Genomic DNA, 22,575 nt, shown 5'->3' on the forward strand with positions numbered 1-22,575 from the left:
AATCAGGTCACTGGTATCTGTTATGTTAGCTTGCTAATAACTAGTAATGCTGCCCATTTATTAATAGATGTGTGAATGTTGTCTTACAGGATTACACACATGAATTTCACAAAACAAAAGCCAATTTCCAGGCAATTCGAGAACGAGAAGACCTCTTGGGATCTGTGCGAAAGGATATTGAGTAAGTCAATGATGTTAGAGAATATCTGCAGATGATTGGTTAGTGGTGAGTACTGCTGTCCTATTAGTCATTTACAGCTGCTGCTGTTATGCAGCTGATCTCTATATAGATACATATAATAAAAGAACTCACGTACTTTGTATTCTATTGATAACATAAGTCTAAATATTTTATTTCTTCTATGAACAGCAGTGTGATAGAATGGACCACCTATGCCATTCTGTTGTGTTACTGGAGCCTGCCTTTCCACTATCCCTCTTCTTAACCCAAATGTGCCTCCTCTAAAAACTATAGTGAGACTCTGCTGCAGCCGCCAGGATCACCCGGCAGCACCTGGAACTGCTTCTTTCTACACACTTGCTTCTAGGGCACTAGGGCTGATATCCCTGACCTCTTCCTTCAGATCAGGGTTGCTGTGGATGGTTCCCCCTGGTCTGTCATAATGGCCAGAGCTGCAGGGTAGCAGGTAGAGTGTTATTACTAGACTCTGTGTCCCCAATCTCAGAGCAGCCAGGCAACAGAATAGGGTGATCTGATCTGTAAGATCACAGGAATTACAGCAGGTACATAGGCATCAAAGCAGGTTTTTGAAGCAGTGATGTTTATTGCTCAAAAAGGGTCCTTATAAGGACCATTACACACTAGTTAGAGGTACTAGTGATCATCCAAAAGTACAGATAGTATATACACCAGTTGAAATACAAAGTCTGAGATATTGCATTCAAAGTTTAGCATCACGATGCAATATGTTCTCTAAACTTGGATTTAACACAATTTAAATTTCACAAAAATGTCACAAAATTTACATCAATATGTGATTTCCCAAATTACTTGCTGTTTCATCATTCAGATTGCTCCAATTTCTCTTTAACATGACACACAGGATAAAAGGATAATGACCCCCTGCTGTGCATTCAGGCTAGAAACATGTGCTAAAAAGCTTAATTAGCATGAGATTTCATTTCTTCAGAAAAGTTACAGAACCAAGTTGCCTCCAAAATCTCATAATAAATTTACAGGAACAGTATGAAACAGTATGGTCAGCGGCGCAATAGCGCCCATACATTAAATATATACACTTTAAAATAAAAAAACATTCCCTTTAATACATTTTTACATCCCCTAGGGCTGGGGCCGCCATCTGGACCAAGTGGGAGGTGAGGGGGCAACAGGCAGTTTTCTGCAGAAATGTATGGAGGAACATTGGAAGTCCTTGTAGTTTATGATGTAATTATTTTTGGACAGTATGTGGTAACTAAAACAATCCAATTAATAAGTTAAAACTGCTGAATCTGCAGTAAATAGGAGTTGTATATATTTTTTCAATGATGATTGCTATAATAAAAAAGCAAACGAGTCACAAAAGCAATAAACCTGACAAATAATCAGCAGATGAACGCTTACGTATTCTGCAGGCTGTTCTCATCTTATGAGTATATCTGTCCCCCTGGTTATTTTTTTTTTTTTTGTCTGTGTTACTCTGTGGTTGCCAGGGAAAGGAATTTAAAAACATCAGCAGTTCTAGTCATTGGGAAGCTCAACTATTGATCTTTGCTGATAATGTGGCAGCTTGTTGGAGAAAATACACTTGATGGGGAAAAACTGTTTTTGGCAAGGGTAGTATTGAACACTTTCTGGGCTGCCGCTGGTAACAGTCATGCAGTACAGACACTTTAAGAAAGGAATCAAACATACTAGATTGCTATTCCAATTATGGACAGCAGGTGGCCCAATGGCTCACTATACAAGTCGATCTTCTAGACATGGGTAACGTCCCATTTTGTTGTGTTGTTTCTGCTGTCAGTCATGTGAAGCAGCCATATTGGTAGTTTGCATTCATAATGTGTGTAGGTGTCGCTGTTAGTGCAGCGAGGACTTTGATAAAGGACTTCTCTGCAAATGTAATATAGCCTATCATCCCTAAAGAGCAATGTATAAGTGCAACAGTCAGTGGTTTGTAATATTAGCTAGGGGTCAATCTGACATCTCTAGATACATCTTTAAAAAGACACCAGGGGCTAGATTTACTAAACGGCGAGTTTGAAAAAGGGGAGATGTTGCCTATGGCAACCAATCAGATTCTAGCTTTCATTTATTTAGTGCATTCTACAAAATGACAGCTAGAATCTGATTGGTTGCTATAGGCAACATCTCCACTTTTTCAAACCCGCAGTTTAGTAAATATACCCCCAAGTCTGATTTGGATTTAGTTTACACCAATGTATTTGGAGAGAATGTTTTATATTGTTGTAATAGTAGGGAGATAATTATTTAGGGGTTTTTTTGGGACAATTTTATAAATAGCTGGTTGTAAAGGGTTGTATGTGATCCATTTAATTTCTGACTGTATTATATTAGGTAGTCATGAAGTTTTGTGTCATAAATTATATTTAAATAGAAGAAAACCTAAAGTGATTTCAGCGCTTCTGGTTATAGAGTTTATACATAAACTTCACAAATAACCATTCTGTCCGCCATTTCCCCATCCTCCCACAGAACATCTAACCTTCCCCACCGAATTATTCAGTGGGCTACTTACTTTGGCTCCTCAGGTCAAGTCAAGCCTTCCCCCCCCCCACCCTTCCTTTCTGAACCTGTGTCAGGAAGAAATGCTGCTCCATCCTGGAACAGTTTCTCCAGCCGTGTCACCATCATTTTCAGTTACTAAACACCTTCCACTTGGTGTTTCTACCCGGTGCTTCGCCTCCTGTCTTTTCTAGTCACATATGTCACCTAATGGCTAAATGACAGTGAATGGAATAAGCGGAAGCAGTGTGCCGGTGTCTAGATGTTGGAACGTGACACTGATTTAGCCATGTGATGGTGGCAGATTGATACTGGAGAAGATGGTACAAGGTGGGAGAGTGAGGGTGCAGTCAGTGTACAGTATAGAACTATATTCATAGGTTTGTTATTGTTTATGTGCACTATCTACATGTTTGGGACTAGGAGCTAAGGATCCTAAGTGTTTGGGGTTGGTGAAAGAGTTTCAGTCTTTCATGCTTCTGTTTGTTTATGTGGCAAATTATTTATTTAATGTTTTCATTTTATTATTTGGAAGCTATACCAGGAGATGAGAAGCCAAAGCACTTTTCACAGTTGGTTCCTAATTTTGGGGAATCCTTTCTATTGATGTGACTGCTCTTTTTTGTTTTGTTTTGTCACTCATAAACACATAGAAAGCTAATTAAAAATAGAGCAAATACTAGTCAACGGTATCATTCCCATCATTGTGGTGTAAAATCTAAAACATTAGATGTGGTGTTAAGAACAGGCCACTGTTTCTTATGCATTAGCGTGCTCTACCACTACAATAGGTTGCAGTGTGAGCCATACAATACATGCCGCCTACACAACAGTTATTAGACCTGCTGGTTCCCCTTAAAGCGGTGATTGTCGAACTGGTCTCACACACTCTTTACAATTGACAACCAATAATTATATCCTATATCAAAACCATTATGTTCACAGAGAAGTATGTACATTACTATTTTCTATGCCAAGAACACTTGTTTGCATATAGTATTTAATGTATTGCATTAATTTATATTAATATTTGGTTGTGAAAATTTGCAAGTGAGATTTTTTTTTTTCTTCTATCTGCTGAAAACCAATACATGGTGCTAAAACCACTCTGGTTACAAATCAGGACCAGGATACAACATTACATAACATGTGCAAGTAGGGGTGACCTTAATTTACATTCAATTTACAGCATATATGAAAGTTTAGCGTTGGTTAAAGTTCACCACACATTAACATTATTCCTGCACATGCACCAAACCCTGTACAGAATTCTCTCGCCCCCATCACACCTTTTCTATATGTTGAGTAATTGCACAAGAACACCTCATGCTTACAATTTTCTGCAGATCTGCACACTTCTCTCCCCTGTGGGCACTTATCTGAAATCCTGTCCATCTGCTGTGACCTCTCCCCACCTTCTACATGTCTCCTTTCCTCTGCAGACAGCACCAGTGACCGTGCAAACAACCATAGGTCAGATTGGACTGAATTTTGTCAGCCGTGTAATACTTTGCAATAATATTGAATAATGTTGGAGGTTATTGCCCACTCCTGCCAGGATTGGTCAGACTAGTGGACAGTGGCCTAACACACACTGCTGGCTGTAGTGCTCACATAGTGCCTGTTAAAACTGGAGAAACAATGTTTTGTTTTATCATAAAAGGACTCTGTTGGGCTCCTAGAGCTGGGTGAAGCACCTGGGAAATAGGTGCTGGGGAGAACACTGGACTTCCTCAGACTTAAACATTTGCTGATCAATAGAAGAACATAACTGCTTGCGTCATCTTCTTTGTCACAGAGTGAATTCTGTTAGAACAACTGTGTGTATCAGTTTTATTCCTTTTTTTCTTGATCAGGTGACTTTTGCTACTAACTTGTAGTTACAGAATATTTGTAAAGGGGAAGGAATGTCTAGTAACTCTATAACTGTAGTCATGCAGCTGAGAACATGAGTATGATTCATGAAACACTGTGTATAGTGTATGAGAAATGAAAATATCCAAATTACATCAGATGACTGAGAGATGTTTGTCCGTATCATAAGGTCTATTGTGCACAATGAAAACTGAGATATTTCTTGTGTAGAGATCTCTTTTTTTTTTTTTTTTTGCCCGGTATTCACAGGTCTTAGTTAAGCAGTTTTCGCTTTTGTTTATTTGGAACCTTTATGGCATAATGTATCCCTGTTGTAAGTTATTGGTACTGCTAGTCACCAAAGAGTTTTGTAACCATGTAAATCACCAGGCACAGTCTCCTCTGTGTAATGCATAGGCTGGGACTTGTCCCAGTGCTGTGGCTTCATACCCTGAGCAGAGATTTATAGCAATGTCTTATAACAATTTCTTCTTATACCAGGAAGGCAGCACTAGTCTGAAGAAATTGAAAGTGACACTCACAAAATACATCCTTCCATTGCATATTTTGTGCAGTAGAAAAGTGAAAAAGCACTCTATATATAATATTTCCACCATTGTAAATATACACCAATCAGCCACAACATTAAAACCACTGACAGTTGCAATGATTGATTGAAAATTATTATCTTGTTACAATGAGACCTATCCAGGGGTGGGATATGTTAGTCAGCAAGTGAACAGTCAGTTCTTGAAGTTGATTTGTTTGAAGCAGGGTAAATGGGCAAGCGTAAGGATCTGAGCGACCTTGGCAAGGGCTAAAGAGTGATGGCTAGAACATGTTCAAAATAGCAGGTCTTGTGGGGTGTTCCTCAGATGCAGTGATTAGTATCTACCAAAAGTGGTCCAGGAAAGGACAACCTGTGAACCGGCGACAGGGTCATGGGCGCCAATGGCTCATTGATGGGCGCTCCCTATGCGCTTCTGGTCCAATCCCACAGAAGAGCTACTGTAGCACAAATTGCTGAAAAGTTAATGCTGGCTATGATAGAAAGGTGTCAGAACACACAATGCATCACAACTTGTGAAGTCACAGATCGGTGCCCATTCTGACCCTTATCCACTGCCAAAATGCCTACAGTGAGCACCATAACTGGACAATGGAACAATGAAAGGTGAATCGCGTTTTCTTTTAAAGTATGTTGACGGCCAGGGCCGTGTGCGTCATTTACCTGGGGAAAAGATGGCACCTGGATGTACTATGGAAAGAAGTCAAGCCACCGGTGGCAGTGTGATGCTCTGGGCGGCAGTGTGCAGCTTCGGCCCTGGCATTCATGTGGATGTTAATATGACACATACCACCTACCTAAACATTCTTGCAGACCAAGTACACCTCTTCATGACAACAGCAGTGGCTACTTTCAGCAGGATAGCGTGTCCTGTCACACAGCAAAAAAATGTTTAGAAATGGTTTGAGGAACATGACAAATAGAGTTCAAGGTGTTGACTTGGTCTCCAGATCTCGATAAAGTATCTATGGGATGTGCTGGAAAAACAAGCCATGGAGGCCCCACCTCGCAACTTACAGGGCTTAAAGGATCTGCTGCTAACGTCTTGGTGCCAGATACAACAGGATACTTTCAGAGGTCTTGTGGAGTCCATGCCTTAGTGTGTCAGAGCTGTTTTGGCAGCATGAGGGGAACCTAACCAATATTAGGCTGGTGGTTTAAATGTTGTGGATGATCGGTATATCGCTGAATAGTAATTGATGACATGCTGCTATTGCTTGTTAGTAGAGGATAGAAAGTGACCACTTCAAAATGAAGACAATGCTGTGAAATTCTCTAGAAGGGATACAATAGCAGACCACTATACATAACTGTGATTAAACATTCAGTACATACACAGGCTAAAGTAAAGGACACTGCAACATTTTGAATGTGAACATTTTGGCAACTTAAACTCTATTTTACATCTTTATCTGCCTTGTTGCAATAAATAGTGTTAAACTGCTGTATGTCCGTCTCGCAGATACATGATTATAAACTTTTTTTCCCCTTGATAGATCTTACAAAACAGGCTCTGGTGTTAACAACAGGCGAACAGAGTTGTTCTTGAAAGAGCATGAGCACCTCCGAAGGTAAGATGGAAGCACTCTTGTTGTCAGCACTGAAACAGAAGGGGTTAATATGTACTGTATGGATTTTGGCTTTCTAGGGCCTAATTGCTCCTGATAATGATCTAATGCTCAATAGGCTGATCCAGCAGCTAGGCATGCAGAGTTCATGCTTTACAGCAAAACACACTTTCAGCAGGTTTAAGAATAGAATGCATTACACGATAAGGCGCTTCCTTGAAAGAAATAGGTCATCACAAATGTGCAGCCTCTTTAATGTACTTAATGTAAAACCATATCACTGTATTGGAGTAGCCGCATATTATCAATTGTGTTTCTTTGACATATTCCCCATAAAATAAGCAGTGTAAAATGCAGAGTATTGGTCTTTGTTTTACTGTACATAGACAGAATCTCATATTTTGTCTTTTCTTAGGCATCCCTGTATTAAAATGTGCTTTGTTTTTAGAGAACGTTGAGAAATGGTCATATTCATGCAATATTCACTAATGGTTTTCTAATATAATGTACTTGAGTACAGTGTAAGGACAGTTATTATAGCAAGCGTCCACCTTACCTCATTGGACAGAAAAGCTGAAGTTTACTGGACAATCCATTAATCTGTAAACATATACTCAATGAAATCCTTAATACTACAAAGTGGGAAGGAGGGAGCAGGCATTGCTATGGGATTCTTGAAGGAAGGCTCCATTCCCTGCTCTTTGGTGTCTGATGATATTTGTGGTGCATTACTAGTGGTTTAACCCCTTAATGATTACCTTCATGACGAGCACAAATTCCAATACTAGGGGATGGTTAATCAGGCAATAACTGTACTTTATGTTCATTAGTAAGGGTTACTTTGTCCTTTATAGAGCAATGGCAAAATTGGACATAAATAGGGAAAAAATACAATTTGCCTGGTTTCACATGTATGGTGTAACTTCTCACATGTAACCCTAAATGTATTCTGTAGCTGATAATGTTTATTATGATACCAAATGTGTGTGTTAGAAATTCATTCTGCTTGTGTGGGTCATATAATGTATCTAGCTAAATGTTTGTGTGAGTGTTGTTTTTCTTTATACTCCACCCCCCCCCCCCCATAGTCATCGCCAGTTGAGACATAATTTTATTAGTTTACGATCATCTATACACATCTGCGGTCATGTTGCAGCAAGTTAACTCATTAGAAAAGTTCAGTATTTTGGCAGACTGTCCCTTATTAGACCCTGGGCTCTCCCTACAGTAGGAGAACACCCACGGATGACATCATTGGGGATTCCCTCATGTATGCAGAAGTCTGTCTCTGTACTGAACATTGCATTCTTTAACAGAAAGCTTTATTCAGAAGTGATTCCTGGCCAAAAGTCTGTGACAACCCGCTTCCAGTGTGGGTGACATCTAGAAGAGCACCTGCCTCCAAAATGCACAGCACTTAGGAAATGTCTCTTAGTGTGGAGAAGCCATTTCCACTATGACATTGCTCCTATGTTATGATGTCCTAGTGGGGATAAATAATTTTAATTTGAGAGTGATGCATTGTACAGGTAAGCGAGTGTAATTTTCTTTTTTTTTTTTCTTTTTTGTATGTTTACCTAGACTTATGCCGTTTAAATTCAGAATACACTGACAGCACTGTTAGATCCTTGTTTGACTTGTTAAATAAGTGCAATTTTGTACTTCTAACTCCAGGGGGCAGTGTGTATTTGTCATAATATTGACTTCTCAATGTCATCATCATCATCATCATTTATTTATATAGCGCCACTAATTCCGCAGCGCTGTACAGAGAACTCACTCACATCAGTCCCTGCCCCATTGGAGCTTACAGTCTAAATTCCCTAATATAGACACACACTCACACAGACACAGACAGACAGACAAAGAGGGAGATAGACAGACAGAGACTAGGGTCAATTTTTGATAGCAGCCAATTAACCTACTAGTATGTTTTTGGAGTGTGGGAGGAAACCGGAGCACCCAGAGGAAACCCACGCAAACACAGGGAGAACATACAAACTCCACACAGATAAGGCCATGGTCGGGAATCGAACTCATGACCCCAGTGCTGTGAGGCAGAAGTGCTAACCACTAGGCCACTGTGCTGTCTTCTACACAACATAAATTCAGCAGTTTCACAATTCAGCCAGGAATGCTCTGAAAGCATTTCCAGGTAATTAAAATGCAGATTGTTAATTTGAAGTAGCTGAAGTGGATCATAAGAAATGGCGTACTTCCCCAATGAGACTTTATACCATCGTTTTACTAAGGAAAATATATGGTTGTGTCCTCTATCTTGATTCTTTTCAATGCAGGCATTAGGTCAGAGCTGAGCTTATGCATCATACCTTACGGAAATTACACATAGCCCATATGGCAACACTGTCCTCTGGTGATATACAATATTAATTTAAAAAAATGTAAGTGTAATTATGAAGATAATTGCGGGAAAAAAGGTATTTTTATGCATTTTACTATTTCTTTTTTTTTGTATGATGAAACTAAAATAAAAATATATTTACTTAAATTTGTTAGTGAAATGTTTGTCAACTCTAGTGAATTCCACATTGGTTTGTGTGGGATACAAAGTAGGTAAATGTTATAGAATGGTCCTCCCACGTGTACAAAATAGCCACAAGAGTTCATGTCTGGCACCCCACTGCCGAACAGGTTCAATCCCGGTGCTCAACTCCAGGTGTAGAAAATAAATAAAAATAAAAAATGTTTTATCATAAAGGAAATATGTATTTGATGTGTGGCCCAGCATTGCCTAAAAAGTTGAGCCCTGACATTTTGTGATCCAGTAGTGGTGTGCTGCCACTCCGGTTCCCTTTGCACTTGGCTGCCACTCCGGTTCCCTTTGCACTTGGCTGCCACTCCGGTTCCCTTTGCACTTGGCTGCCACTCCGGTTCCCTTTGCACTTGGCTGCCACTCCGGTTCCCTTTGCACTTAGCTGCCACTCCGGTTCCCTTTGCACTTGGCTGCCACTCCGGTTCCCTTTGCACTTGGCTGCCACTCCGGTTCCCTTTGCACTTGGCTGCCACTCCGGTTCCCTTTGCACTTGGCTGCCACTCCGGTTCCCTTTGCACTTGGCTGCCACTCCGGTTCCCTTTGCACTTGGCTGCCACTCCGGTTCCCTTTGCACTTGGCTGCCACTCCGGTTCCCTTTGCACTTGGCTGCCACTCCGGTTCCCTTTGCACTTGGCTGCCACTCCGGTTCCCTTTGCACTTGGCTGCCACTCCGGTTCCCTTTGCACTTGGCTGCCACTCCGGTTCCCTTTGCACTTGGCTGCCACTCCGGTTCCCTTTGCACTTGGCTGCCACTCCGGTTCCCTTTGCACTTGGCTGCCACTCCGGTTCCCTTTGCACTTGGCTGCCACTCCGGTTCCCTTTGCACTTGGCTGCCACTCCGGTTCCCTTTGCACTTGGCTGCCACTCCGGTTCCCTTTGCACTTGGCTGCCACTCCGGTTCCCTTTGCACTTGGCTGCCACTCCGGTTCCCTTTGCACTTGGCTGCCACTCCGGTTCCCTTTGCACTTGGCTGCCACTCCGGTTCCCTTTGCACTTGGCTGCCACTCCGGTTCCCTTTGCACTTGGCTGCCACTCCGGTTCCCTTTGCACTTGGCTGCCACTCCGGTTCCCTTTGCACTTGGCTGCCACTCCGGTTCCCTTTGCACTTGGCTGCCACTCCGGTTCCCTTTGCACTTGGCTGCCACTCCGGTTCCCTTTGCACTTGGCTGCCACTCCGGTTCCCTTTGCACTTGGCTGCCACTCCGGTTCCCTTTGCACTTGGCTGCCACTCCGGTTCCCTTTGCACTTGGCTGCCACTCCGGTTCCCTTTGCACTTGGCTGCCACTCCGGTTCCCTTTGCACTTGGCTGCCACTCCGGTTCCCTTTGCACTTGGCTGCCACTCCGGTTCCCTTTGCACTTGGCTGCCACTCCGGTTCCCTTTGCACTTGGCTGCCACTCCGGTTCCCTTTGCACTTGGCTGCCACTCCGGTTCCCTTTGCACTTGGCTGCCACTCCGGTTCCCTTTGCACTTGGCTGCCACTCCGGTTCCCTTTGCACTTGGCTGCCACTCCGGTTCCCTTTGCACTTGGCTGCCACTCCGGTTCCCTTTGCACTTGGCTGCCACTCCGGTTCCCTTTGCACTTGGCTGCCACTCCGGTTCCCTTTGCACTTGGCTGCCACTCCGGTTCCCTTTGCACTTGGCTGCCACTCCGGTTCCCTTTGCACTTGGCTGCCACTCCGGTTCCCTTTGCACTTGGCTGCCACTCCGGTTCCCTTTGCACTTGGCTGCCACTCCGGTTCCCTTTGCACTTGGCTGCCACTCCGGTTCCCTTTGCACTTGGCTGCCACTCCGGTTCCCTTTGCACTTGGCTGCCACTCCGGTTCCCTTTGCACTTGGCTGCCACTCCGGTTCCCTTTGCACTTGGCTGCCACTCCGGTTCCCTTTGCACTTGGCTGCCACTCCGGTTCCCTTTGCACTTGGCTGCCACTCCGGTTCCCTTTGCACTTGGCTGCCACTCCGGTTCCCTTTGCACTTGGCTGCCACTCCGGTTCCCTTTGCACTTGGCTGCCACTCCGGTTCCCTTTGCACTTGGCTGCCACTCCGGTTCCCTTTGCACTTGGCTGCCACTCCGGTTCCCTTTGCACTTGGCTGCCACTCCGGTTCCCTTTGCACTTGGCTGCCACTCCGGTTCCCTTTGCACTTGGCTGCCACTCCGGTTCCCTTTGCACTTGGCTGCCACTCCGGTTCCCTTTGCACTTGGCTGCCACTCCGGTTCCCTTTGCACTTGGCTGCCACTCCGGTTCCCTTTGCACTTGGCTGCCACTCCGGTTCCCTTTGCACTTGGCTGCCACTCCGGTTCCCTTTGCACTTGGCTGCCACTCCGGTTCCCTTTGCACTTGGCTGCCACTCCGGTTCCCTTTGCACTTGGCTGCCACTCCGGTTCCCTTTGCACTTGGCTGCCACTCCGGTTCCCTTTGCACTTGGCTGCCACTCCGGTTCCCTTTGCACTTGGCTGCCACTCCGGTTCCCTTTGCACTTGGCTGCCACTCCGGTTCCCTTTGCACTTGGCTGCCACTCCGGTTCCCTTTGCACTTGGCTGCCACTCCGGTTCCCTTTGCACTTGGCTGCCACTCCGGTTCCCTTTGCACTTGGCTGCCACTCCGGTTCCCTTTGCACTTGGCTGCCACTCCGGTTCCCTTTGCACTTGGCTGCCACTCCGGTTCCCTTTGCACTTGGCTGCCACTCCGGTTCCCTTTGCACTTGGCTGCCACTCCGGTTCCCTTTGCACTTGGCTGCCACTCCGGTTCCCTTTGCACTTGGCTGCCACTCCGGTTCCCTTTGCACTTGGCTGCCACTCCGGTTCCCTTTGCACTTGGCTGCCACTCCGGTTCCCTTTGCACTTGGCTGCCACTCCGGTTCCCTTTGCACTTGGCTGCCACTCCGGTTCCCTTTGCACTTGGCTGCCACTCCGGTTCCCTTTGCACTTGGCTGCCACTCCGGTTCCCTTTGCACTTGGCTGCCACTCCGGTTCCCTTTGCACTTGGCTGCCACTCCGGTTCCCTTTGCACTTGGCTGCCACTCCGGTTCCCTTTGCACTTGGCTGCCACTCCGGTTCCCTTTGCACTTGGCTGCCACTCCGGTTCCCTTTGCACTTGGCTGCCACTCCGGTTCCCTTTGCACTTGGCTGCCACTCCGGTTCCCTTTGCACTTGGCTGCCACTCCGGTTCCCTTTGCACTTGGCTGCCACTCCGGTTCCCTTTGCACTTGGCTGCCACTCCGGTTCCCTTTGCACTTGGCTGCCACTCCGGTTCCCTTTGCACTTGGCTGCCACTCCGGTTCCCTTTGCACTTGGCTGCCACTCCGGTTCCCTTTGCACTTGGCTGCCACTCCGGTTCCCTTTGCACTTGGCTGCCACTCCGGTTCCCTTTGCACTTGGCTGCCACACTAGCCCTCACTGGCAGCTGCAATACAGTGGCAGCTGGAAGGCTTGCAATGGTGCCTCCAAGATTCAAATGAAACCAGGAGGTGCTGTGCCTCCTAAGAGTCCCAGCAGGCAGATCGCCACACTGGAGCCCAGAGGGCAGCAGCAGCAGGAAGCCTGCAGCTGATTTCGGCTTGGGGATGGGAGCCAGACCACGGAGCAGATGTCTTTTGAGTATTTTGGGTGGGAGATTTGAAGATAAAATCTCCCAGCCCAGACTTAGTGACGCCAACGGTGGAGAGGAGGCTGAGCACCCCTCAGAGAGACAGTGTGTGAACAGGGGGGGTAACACAAGCAACTGCAACTGGAAACCATGTTAAAGTGTCAATTTCTGCTGGCTGATTTAGCAAAAGCTGTGTGATTGTCAGGATTGGTTAAAGAGGCAAGGGGCTGGATTGCACCCCTGCCAACGTGTGTAAAAACTGTGTATAAAGTGGAGTGTAGCGCCAAAGTATATTCTGTACTGTACTTCTGGTGTTGTACAGTCCTTTTGTAAAGATTCCAAGAGCAATAAACAAGATTATGCTTGCAAGAAGCTGCCTATTGCCTGCTGTATTCCTGTACCTGACAAATAAGCGCTACACACAAACCTTTTACCCAGCCCCTGTGCCAACACACTGCTGCTACCTAGCAGTCCTCATCCAAAGTGAGCGGTCACAAGGAACCAGCCAGTCAGCAACTATACACAAGATCCAGAACTAATCGGTTGCAGGTGAAAGGAGCCTGGTGGTGTCAATGTCTACTCTCCTGCAACTTGCAGCTGGTGAGCATCTGGTGTCCGAGAACACCAGCACGACTGGTCAGTAATGGCAGGTTGCTGTTGGTATGAGGGAACACTAAATAAACTACCGAATGAGAAAGACAGGGTGGCAGTTACTCTTGTCAGCGGTATATCCTTGCCCTGTTCATGAAAGAGTTACATTTGTAAATTAGTATATTGCTCCTAAACATTTTATAGGCAGTTGTAGCTGCCTCACATAGTAGCAGTGTTTGTCCTGCGTCTGCAAGTGATTAGAATGTGATAGTAGAGCCATACACTTAGATACTACTTTATGTAAATGGAACACTTGTGCTTTCTGCACCTGCAAAGTCAGGGCTTGTACATCTGTATGTAGCAGGCTGTGTAAGCACTCCTTTCCTACCACATGGGAACCCGTATGGTTTACCATTCCCTGCAGAGTTTGTAGAGCAAACTAGCCTCTGTATAACAGGACCTCCGTGCTCACTTTGCCTGCTATAGACAGGATAACACAATGTATAAATGTCAAGCTCCCTAGGCTAAAATGCACTGGTGCAGAAAGTAGCACTAGCTTTATAGGGGATACAAACTTGCCCTCTGAATGCAGGCAGAATTTCTGCCTATGTCTAAATTGTCCTTGCTAAAATGTAGGGTTCAATTGTTGCCTTTATTAGTTTGAAAGTATAATTTAGTAGTAAGACGGTGATGTAAATATCTCCATTATCCATGTTAATATTTACTGGTATTGGACTAATTACCTAGTGATCTAGCAGAAAATTACATTTTAGATATTCTGTTAAGTATCTGTAAAATATCTAATAGTTGAGAATACATGTGAATTTTCAATTAATAAATGTGCCTACTGCTATGCAGCTTTAAAGATGAATAGCCTAATTTGCACAGCTCATTTACATCTCACCAACCAGTTGTCAATTTATATTACATAAATTTATATTCAGTTTCCTTGCCATATATTATCTTTATATACGTCAAGCCTATGTGCATGATTTATAATACAGAACAGTTTATAATGGAGAGAAATGATCAAACTCTGCTTACTAAAGAAGTGTGGACAGTTTCCAGAGCTGACGTTTTAAAAATGATTTTCGAATCATAATACAAGGAATAAAGTATGTCTGCTGACTGGTAATTTGGTGACATTTTGTTTTCTTTAATAAGTAGAACATATCTAGGATGTAGGTTCATACACATGTCACATATAAGTTATCAATAGGAAGTAAAAGGAAACATACAATAAGTTAGCAACACACACACTGTAACAGTGACATGGCAGGCTCAGCTTGCACAGCTCTAGTGGGGAGCTGTGAGTATGGAGAGGTCATCCAGGGATTCCAAATAATTGCAAAATCATACTGAATGCTTGATTTGGTTCATGAGTCTTTCCAAGTGGTTTGTCCCAAAGTGTTTTTGTTTTTTAAAACCGCAACTAATATTTTCCTGGTGACCAGGAGTAGAGAACAGGAGGCTCTCGGAAATATGTGGAGAAGGGGTTGGTAACAACCCCGCAGGCAGTGAAGTGGTTAAGATGTCCCTTCTCCCTGGGAAACGCAAGACAGTAGAGGTGCCACCCCCTTCCAAAATCCTACCTGGACATGACCACAAGATGTGGAAGACAAAAAGCCAACAATTTACAATTCGGTGAATGCTAACTTTTTTGGAATTGTAAGAGTGTTCTAGAGTGTAATAACAATGGCACTTAATCTTGAGACCCTTACTTGGCTGGTGACTCATATTATACGCCTAAAGGCTGCTCTCCAAATAAGGAAATACGGTGCTGTGGATGAATTCCCAGTGCAAATCCACCTCCCACTGGGTCTGAAATGAGGCTTTGTGGGTGAAGAGGGAGAATATACTACATCCAGCTAGTGACATGTACAGAGTCATATGTTCCTCTGGCTAGTTTTGCTCTGTAAAACACACTGCTCCAAGTATACTTTCCTGTTCTCTAAAGCAGGTCCTTCTAAGCATGCTGCAAATAATATGAGAGGTGCATCTCCTCTGGTGGCTGCTTTGGGGGAGCACTAGTAGAGACTGATGCAAAATGGGTATTCACTAAACATGAGAAAAGTACTGATGTGGAAGTTTTGTGCTGTTGAAACATCTTTTGCACATGAGATGTTTGTAGGCTTCTGGGGGCTGCAGGACTATGCAGTCTCGCTTCCAACTTGTGATACACCCAAAAGTTTGGTCTGCTAAAGCTGAGTCTCGACTCTGGATTGGTAGTCCTACATCTAGCCTGAGCCCAGTGTATAGAAACAGTTGTTTTGAGTGAAATGAAATAACGGTTGGTTTTACCATTATATTTGCATTAAATATTTTGATTTTCATCACACTCCTAATGATGTTGCCACAAATTCTTTGTCATTTCTTGTGTTGGTTTGATCCTTAGGTTTGATCCTTAGAATACACTGCAAAGGGCTCTTCTGTATTTGGTAAAATGTATAATTTTTACAGGATCTAAACAATTTACCTCGGATGCTTTACAAAGTTTAATAATGTAGTGGTGTCTTGTCACAGCACCTCACATGATTGACGACCAGATCAGTTAATTCGATTTACATAAGTTGCTGTTCAATTTTTAGTTAATATTGTGCTCTTTGAAATTGATGAATTGTCCAATTGAAAAACCTGTATTCAAAGGATCAGTCAAAGTCATGACTTTAAGATTGTGCGAGATTGAAATGTGATAGGACTTTTTGCTGACATTGCCTTGAAGGAAAATAAAGATATTCAGGGCAGTGGCAGGCTGTAGTTCAATTGAAAGATAATCAGGTCTGCAGTAGTGACTGAAATAAAGATATAGTACCACAGGCAAGATAGCTTGGGTCCTATGAATTAGACTGCAAGTAAGGCATTTCGCTATATATTTGTGAGCCATTACATAATAAGACAGCCTTTCTCCGTAATGCAGGGAAATCAATAAAACAAACATGCGTGTATATGTGTGTGTGTGTATATAATATAATAAAACTATGACAGAAACAAATGTTCCACACTCAATCCTCTTTAGTCATATTTTTCCTACATTCTGGGTTTATTTTAGTGTTATGATTCTGTTTCTTTTTTTACTTTTGCAGCAAGTTGACTTTATTACATATATTTATCTACTAGCTGAAGTGCCCTAGTTGTCTGGGTTTAAATCTTGAAGTAATGAAGTTATCAATGAGTTGGATGTAACTGTCGATAGTTTAAAAAAAATTAGCAGCTAAGATGTCATCTAAATCCATCCAATTTAAGGCCCAGAACAGGCTCCCTGGGTCAGAGTTCTGTCCCCCCCCTAAAACCATTGGTTTCATCACAATCTGTCCAGGGGTGTCCGAATGCTTTCAAAGATAGAAGTGTTAATAGTTTATTTTTAACAATTAACAAAATGCAAAGTGAGTGAACAGAGGAGAAATCTAAATTAAAATCAGTATTTGGTGTGACCGGGTGGGGTAAGGCATATCGATGCTGAATACCCCGACAACACTTACCACGACATGATGATTCCGAAGGGCTTCTTACCGATCATCACGTATGATGACTACTGTTGAAAGCGACTTCAACCAATCACGAAGCAATAATAAGCAGGCTCCCCTTCATGACGTCATTCACCATGAAGACGGGATTATTGCTGCTGTTAGTTGTGTAATGTAAGTATGTGCCTATGTACAATGTAGAAGACTTTGTAAACTACATTGTACATAGGCACATACTTACATTACTCCATTAAGAACAGCGATAATCCCGTAGCCATGGTGAATGACGTCATGAAGGGAAGACGGCTTATTACTTGTTCGTGATTGGTTAAAGTCGCTTTCAACAGTAGTCGCCGTCTATAAGGAGCACTTCGGAATCATCATGTCGTGGTAAGTGTTGGGGTACGCTGACAACCACCGGTGTGACCACCCTTTGCCTTCAAATTCTGCTAGGTACACTTGCACACAGTTTTTGATGGAAATCGGCAGGGAGATTGTTCCAAATTATATATAATTTGTGCTCGCTCTCCACTCTCATTCACTAATAATCAAACCATCTGATTTAATCTTGGACTAGATAACCGTTTTTATTTCAAGCTGCTTTTTTAAGATATAATATGATTGAAAACATATTAAATCACATGAAAGCAGTCTCTTGCTGAAAGACTCAACTGTCATGTGCACGTTGCAGACAGCCCCAACTACGACAGTTAGTGGCGTGCCGCAATAGAGGTCTCATGATCAGCTATTCTCTGATATCATGTATTCTAGTTCCCTGAATGGCATTTTCAGAACTGTAGTTGTTCCTTGACACTCTGAATGGTATCTTTGGAGCATCAGTCATTTGTTAAGCTTGTACTTAAATGGGTATCTGCTTGGTGTTTTTAATAAGCTTCTCAATAAAAAGTTTAATCCCTATTGCTTTTACAGCAAATATTTATATGTACACTCAGTGGCCACTTTATTAGGTATACCACCACATCCCAAACTTGCTCTATTGGTACTGAGATCTTGAGTCTTTGGAGGCCATTGGAGTACACTAAACTCATTGTCCTGTTCGTAGAACCAGCTTGAGATGAAGCGTGCTTTGTGACATGACGCATTTTCCTGCTAAGTAGCCATTAGAAGATGGGTAGGATGTGGCAATAGTGGTCAGCAAAAATACTGTCGTAGGCTGTGGCTTTTAAACAATGCTCAATTGGTATTAAGGGGCCTAACATGTGCCAAGAAGACATTCTCCTCACCATTACGCCACCATCAGCCCGCACCATTTTGTCAATGTAATTTTCTTTTCATTTTGTGATTTAAAAGCATATATAGTATTAAATTAATCAAAAACAAAGTTTCTGCCAGATAAATAATTGTGTGGACCAGAGACTGTTAATTCCAACTTATGTTTAGAATTCTAAAGTGCAGTAGTGCTATTATTTTTGGCCACTACTGTGTATGTATATATATTTCAACTTCAAAAGCAGCAACTAACTATCCAAATACCATTATATGAGCACTGTTTTAAACGGAATGTTGGGTTTTACATTAGTAATTTAATGCACCTCTGCCTTGCAAATTACAGCTCTGTCTTTGTACACCTATAGGGGCCGATAACGTGGCCTGCGCACTATTACCGTTACTATGGTAATAGTGTGCACTATTACAGTATTAAAAGTAATAGTATTCGAGCCGCGTTGTTCCTACACTTACGTGGCCGAATTGAATTGCCCCCCTATAGACACAAGATTTCAAAAGTACAATAGCCATGTATTCTATTATGTTTTTAGCTATAGACAGGAGAGGTCATCAAGAAAAGAGAGCCACTCGGGTCATGTAGCTTCCATTATTATTACTATTATCGTAGATTTTGTAAGGTGCTACAGCAGGGAAAACATACATATATAAAACGGGGACCTACAAGGTAGAAAAAATACAATCCTTACAGCCTTTAAATCTAATGATTTAAAGGCTGTGGGAAAGTCTGATTGAGCGTGGTAGGGAATTCATTAAGTGGGGAGCAGCACGGGAGAAGTCTTGTAGGTGGGAGTGAGAGGTGGTTACCAGAGAGACGAGACAAGGCGCAGGTCAGAGGTAGATCTAAGAGGGTGGGAGGGGGAGAGTATTTTGATATGAGATTTGATGTATGCAGGGGTAGTGTTTTTGAGGGCTTTGTAGGTAAGGGTGAGTAATTTGAATTTGATTCTGGATGACACAGGGAGCCAGTGTAGAGATTTTCAAAGTGGTGCAGTAGATGTGGAGCGGTGAGACAGGAAGATCAATCTTGCAGCACTTTCCCTGCTGATTTCTTGCAGTTTTCACAGATCGAGTTGGGGAAATAGGAAGTTTCTTTGCTGATGACATAATTTCTGGGAACCTATAACAGCAGTATTTTGCATTACTCTTTGTAATAAGATTGTGGTCAGGGTGGCGGGGCTCAGCAGGCTTCCCTACATACAGCAGCTAGAAGCTAACACAGAGAAAGAAGTCTGTCGCTCTCCTTTGTTAGGAGCTTTCCACGCTTGGTCATTTCCGTTTTCAGGCACACATTGAAAAATCAACACATTCCTCTTATATTACCACCCCTCTGCTTACTGTAGCGTTGCATCATTCACATGTTAAGAGATGTCCAACCAATTTGATATAAAAGTATTTTCAGTATCCCTCAAGTATCAAAACAGCAGGGCTTGTATGCCAAGAATACTTTGAATTTTAGTGATTCTGACATTTGGGGCTTCTCTGTTTCGATAACACTGACTGGTTTGTGCTCTGGACACATAAGCCCCTGTTTTGGAAGCATCAAATTTCAGAATTTTCTTTCAATGTGTCCCAGGAGAATCTGAGGAATGTACATGTGTCACATAGCAGGAGGTCTGGTCATTATTTGGATCCATTTTGTTCTTATACTTAGGGTCAGGAGGGATTGCTATACATGTGTATAGTATATAGATGGATTTAGATTTGCATCTCCATTCATGTTCTATAGATGCATGTTTGTCTGAAGCTCAAACTTCCATCTATGAAATTCTGTCTCTCTTATTAGTTCTCCTTTATAAACCAGGAAACGTTTTATCTTTATGCTTTTAAAAGCTTTGGACTTCTGGGAATCCTAGTCATTATTTATATGAGTATTATGGCTACTAGTATTGTTTTGCGGTTAATCCTTTTGGAAAATGGTTAAACTGGCCACTGAAGTGTAGATTTAGTCTCCCAATTAGGCCATTTTACCTAATTTGCTGTATATTGCACTGTTTGGCCTCATCTGGGCAGTTCAAAATGTCAGGACATGTACTTATAATGGCTACACGGCGGCTTAGTGGTTAGCACTTTTGCCCCACAACGCTGGGATCATGAATTCAGTTCCTGATCATGGCATTATCTGTGTGGAGTTTGTGTTGTCTCCCCGTGTCTATGTGGGTTTCTTCCAGTGTTCCGGTTTCCTCCCACAATCTAAAAACATACTAGTAGATTAATTGGCTGCTATCAAATTGACCCTAGTCTGTGTGTGTGTTGGGGAATTTAGACTGTAAGGGGCGTATTGAATTGTTAAAAAGTCCCGCGGCATCAAAACTATTACAGTTAATACGGTAAAATCTTGCTGCGAGCTGAAATCCAGCGAGTAAATTACCGTATTAACTGCGGGATTTTCAGCGTTTCCGCCGACAATTGAATATGCCCCTAAGCGCCAGTGGGGCAGGGACTGATGGGCGTGAGCTCTCTGTATAATGTTGCGGAATTAGTGGAGCTGTATAAATAGTTGCTGATGATAATATAGCTCAAAGCAGCAAAGTGCACCAATTAATCACCGCGGTGCCTTGATCTGTGTAACTCGGCCACGCCAGAATCTTTGTTAAACATATATGAAGAAAAGTTGTTACATTTCTAGCACGGGTTCATTGACTCCTCTCTGTACAGCTGTGTGATTTGTAGGCTTTTCCAGAGCTGGAGATATCTCTAATGTTCAATATGTATGTAGTAATCTAGTTGTAGAGTGCTTATATACATGAAATAGGAATATATTGGTGAAAGAAAATAAATTGACAATGCCTGTCTCTCTCTTCTCTATAGAAAGATGGTCTTGAAGCCACATAGCACGTTAAATATTTACTAATCAGCATGTTGTATGCTTTTGCATTCAAAATGTTTTTTTTTACTTGACTGACGAAGAGGAATAATAAAACTATATTACTGCTGCAAGTCATCTCCAAACCCATGCTAATGAAGCTTAAAGCTCAGGGGAAAGAGCGTTTCTGCCTAATTATGAACATGTTTGCTTTAAACAGATGCGTATAGGTCCAGTCCTTTTATCTTTCCCAAGCATTTGTTTTATCCTCGAGATTCCAGTACTGCAGACAAATGAGAGCGAGCATGATTTCTTCAGGCTTCAATCTCTTCTGCCTCTCTTAGAAATTAGCCATTTGATGCAAGCTGAAGCAATTTTCCTGTGGCCGCGTGCGTTCTAACCTCTTCACCCAAAGATTTTGCTGCACAAAGAATCAGATCTCGTTCTAAAAAGGCAATCTCGGATATGTGTAAACATGGACCAGAAATGTAGACTTTAATAATTAGATTATATCCCTAAAATAGACATTGATAATTGCTTGGCTGCCCCCTTACTTACATCTTCACATCTTACTCACATTCTGCTTCTGTTTTGTTAGAGATATTACGCCTTTGCGTTTATTTCACTTGATTTTTCTTGGTAAAATGTGGACATTTATTTCTGCGAATAGAAACTTATTTCTCTGCATATTTGCATATCTTAGCACAACTAAGAGAAACCAGACCATTTGCTTAGCTTTCATCTGTGCAATCTATGAATATATTACCATGGATAATGGGAGATTAGTTGATGCCTTTACTAAGTTTTATCGTTATTATTGTGTATTAGTAAGGCACCACGAAGGTCTGCAGCACCGTACAAAGCGGAGGAGAATAAACCGTAATACAGGACAAGGAAAAGGACATGCTGGACCCAAGCCAGCATGAAGCAAACATGTGCACTGGAGCAAAAGTGAAATGTACAGTGCATAAGATTCAATAAGGCGGGTGTAGAGGCCAGACAGAAGGTAAGGGACAGGGGTGCGCAGGTGGAAAGGATGGGGTAGGCTTTGATGAAAAGTTGAGTTTTTTTAACGATGAATGTCAGGGGAGGAAGGGATCCGGACACCATCCAGCTCACCTGGCTGGTGAATATTGTGAGGCCTCTATGCACACCTCTCTTGTTCAGTGTTTCCTTGTGACCACTGGCATTGGAAAATAGGCGATAGAGGAGTTTCATTCATATCGCTGCCTGTTAAGTTGTAGTTTTTTGTAACCTCCATGTTAGACGCCTTATCTATTTGCACACCTGCCTGACTGCGGTTTAATGTAATGGCTTCCTGATCTCTTGCCAGTCTCCTGATATGCTCAGAAATCTTTTTCAAGCACAAATCTTTGTTGCAAAAGGCAGACTCACAGCTTCAGTGTTTTTGTGTATGTAAGAGCCCCTGATGATGACACACAATTGTCATACCATATTAATTTCACATTGGTTTCTCCGATGAAGACAGCAAGTGTAATGTTTTGAACTTTTTTTAGCATAATATATTGAGGATTAAAGATAACTCTAAATGGATCACAAAGATAATTCAGAAATGTTACTATTAGGCCTTACAGCGTCTTGGTATCTTAGATCACATTTTTACCATTTTAG

General features: G+C 42.8%; 1 protein-coding gene across 4 annotated transcripts in view; it reads left to right on the forward strand.

The window, feature by feature from the left end:
- The window catches only part of LOC142139358 (Golgi SNAP receptor complex member 1), a 71,340-nt gene that overhangs the window by 24,606 nt on the left and 24,159 nt on the right, over positions 1 to 22,575 (forward strand). For all 4 annotated transcript variants that reach the window (XM_075196893.1, XM_075196894.1, XM_075196892.1 and 1 more), the window contains exons 5-6: positions 90 to 181; positions 6,626 to 6,700. In XM_075196893.1, the coding sequence (XP_075052994.1) occupies positions 90 to 181; positions 6,626 to 6,700 (167 nt within the window). The remainder of the gene's footprint in view (positions 1 to 89; positions 182 to 6,625; positions 6,701 to 22,575) is intronic.

The sequence above is a fragment of the Mixophyes fleayi genome, chromosome 2, assembly GCF_038048845.1.
Source record: "Mixophyes fleayi isolate aMixFle1 chromosome 2, aMixFle1.hap1, whole genome shotgun sequence".
NCBI lineage: Eukaryota > Metazoa > Chordata > Amphibia > Anura > Limnodynastidae > Mixophyes > Mixophyes fleayi.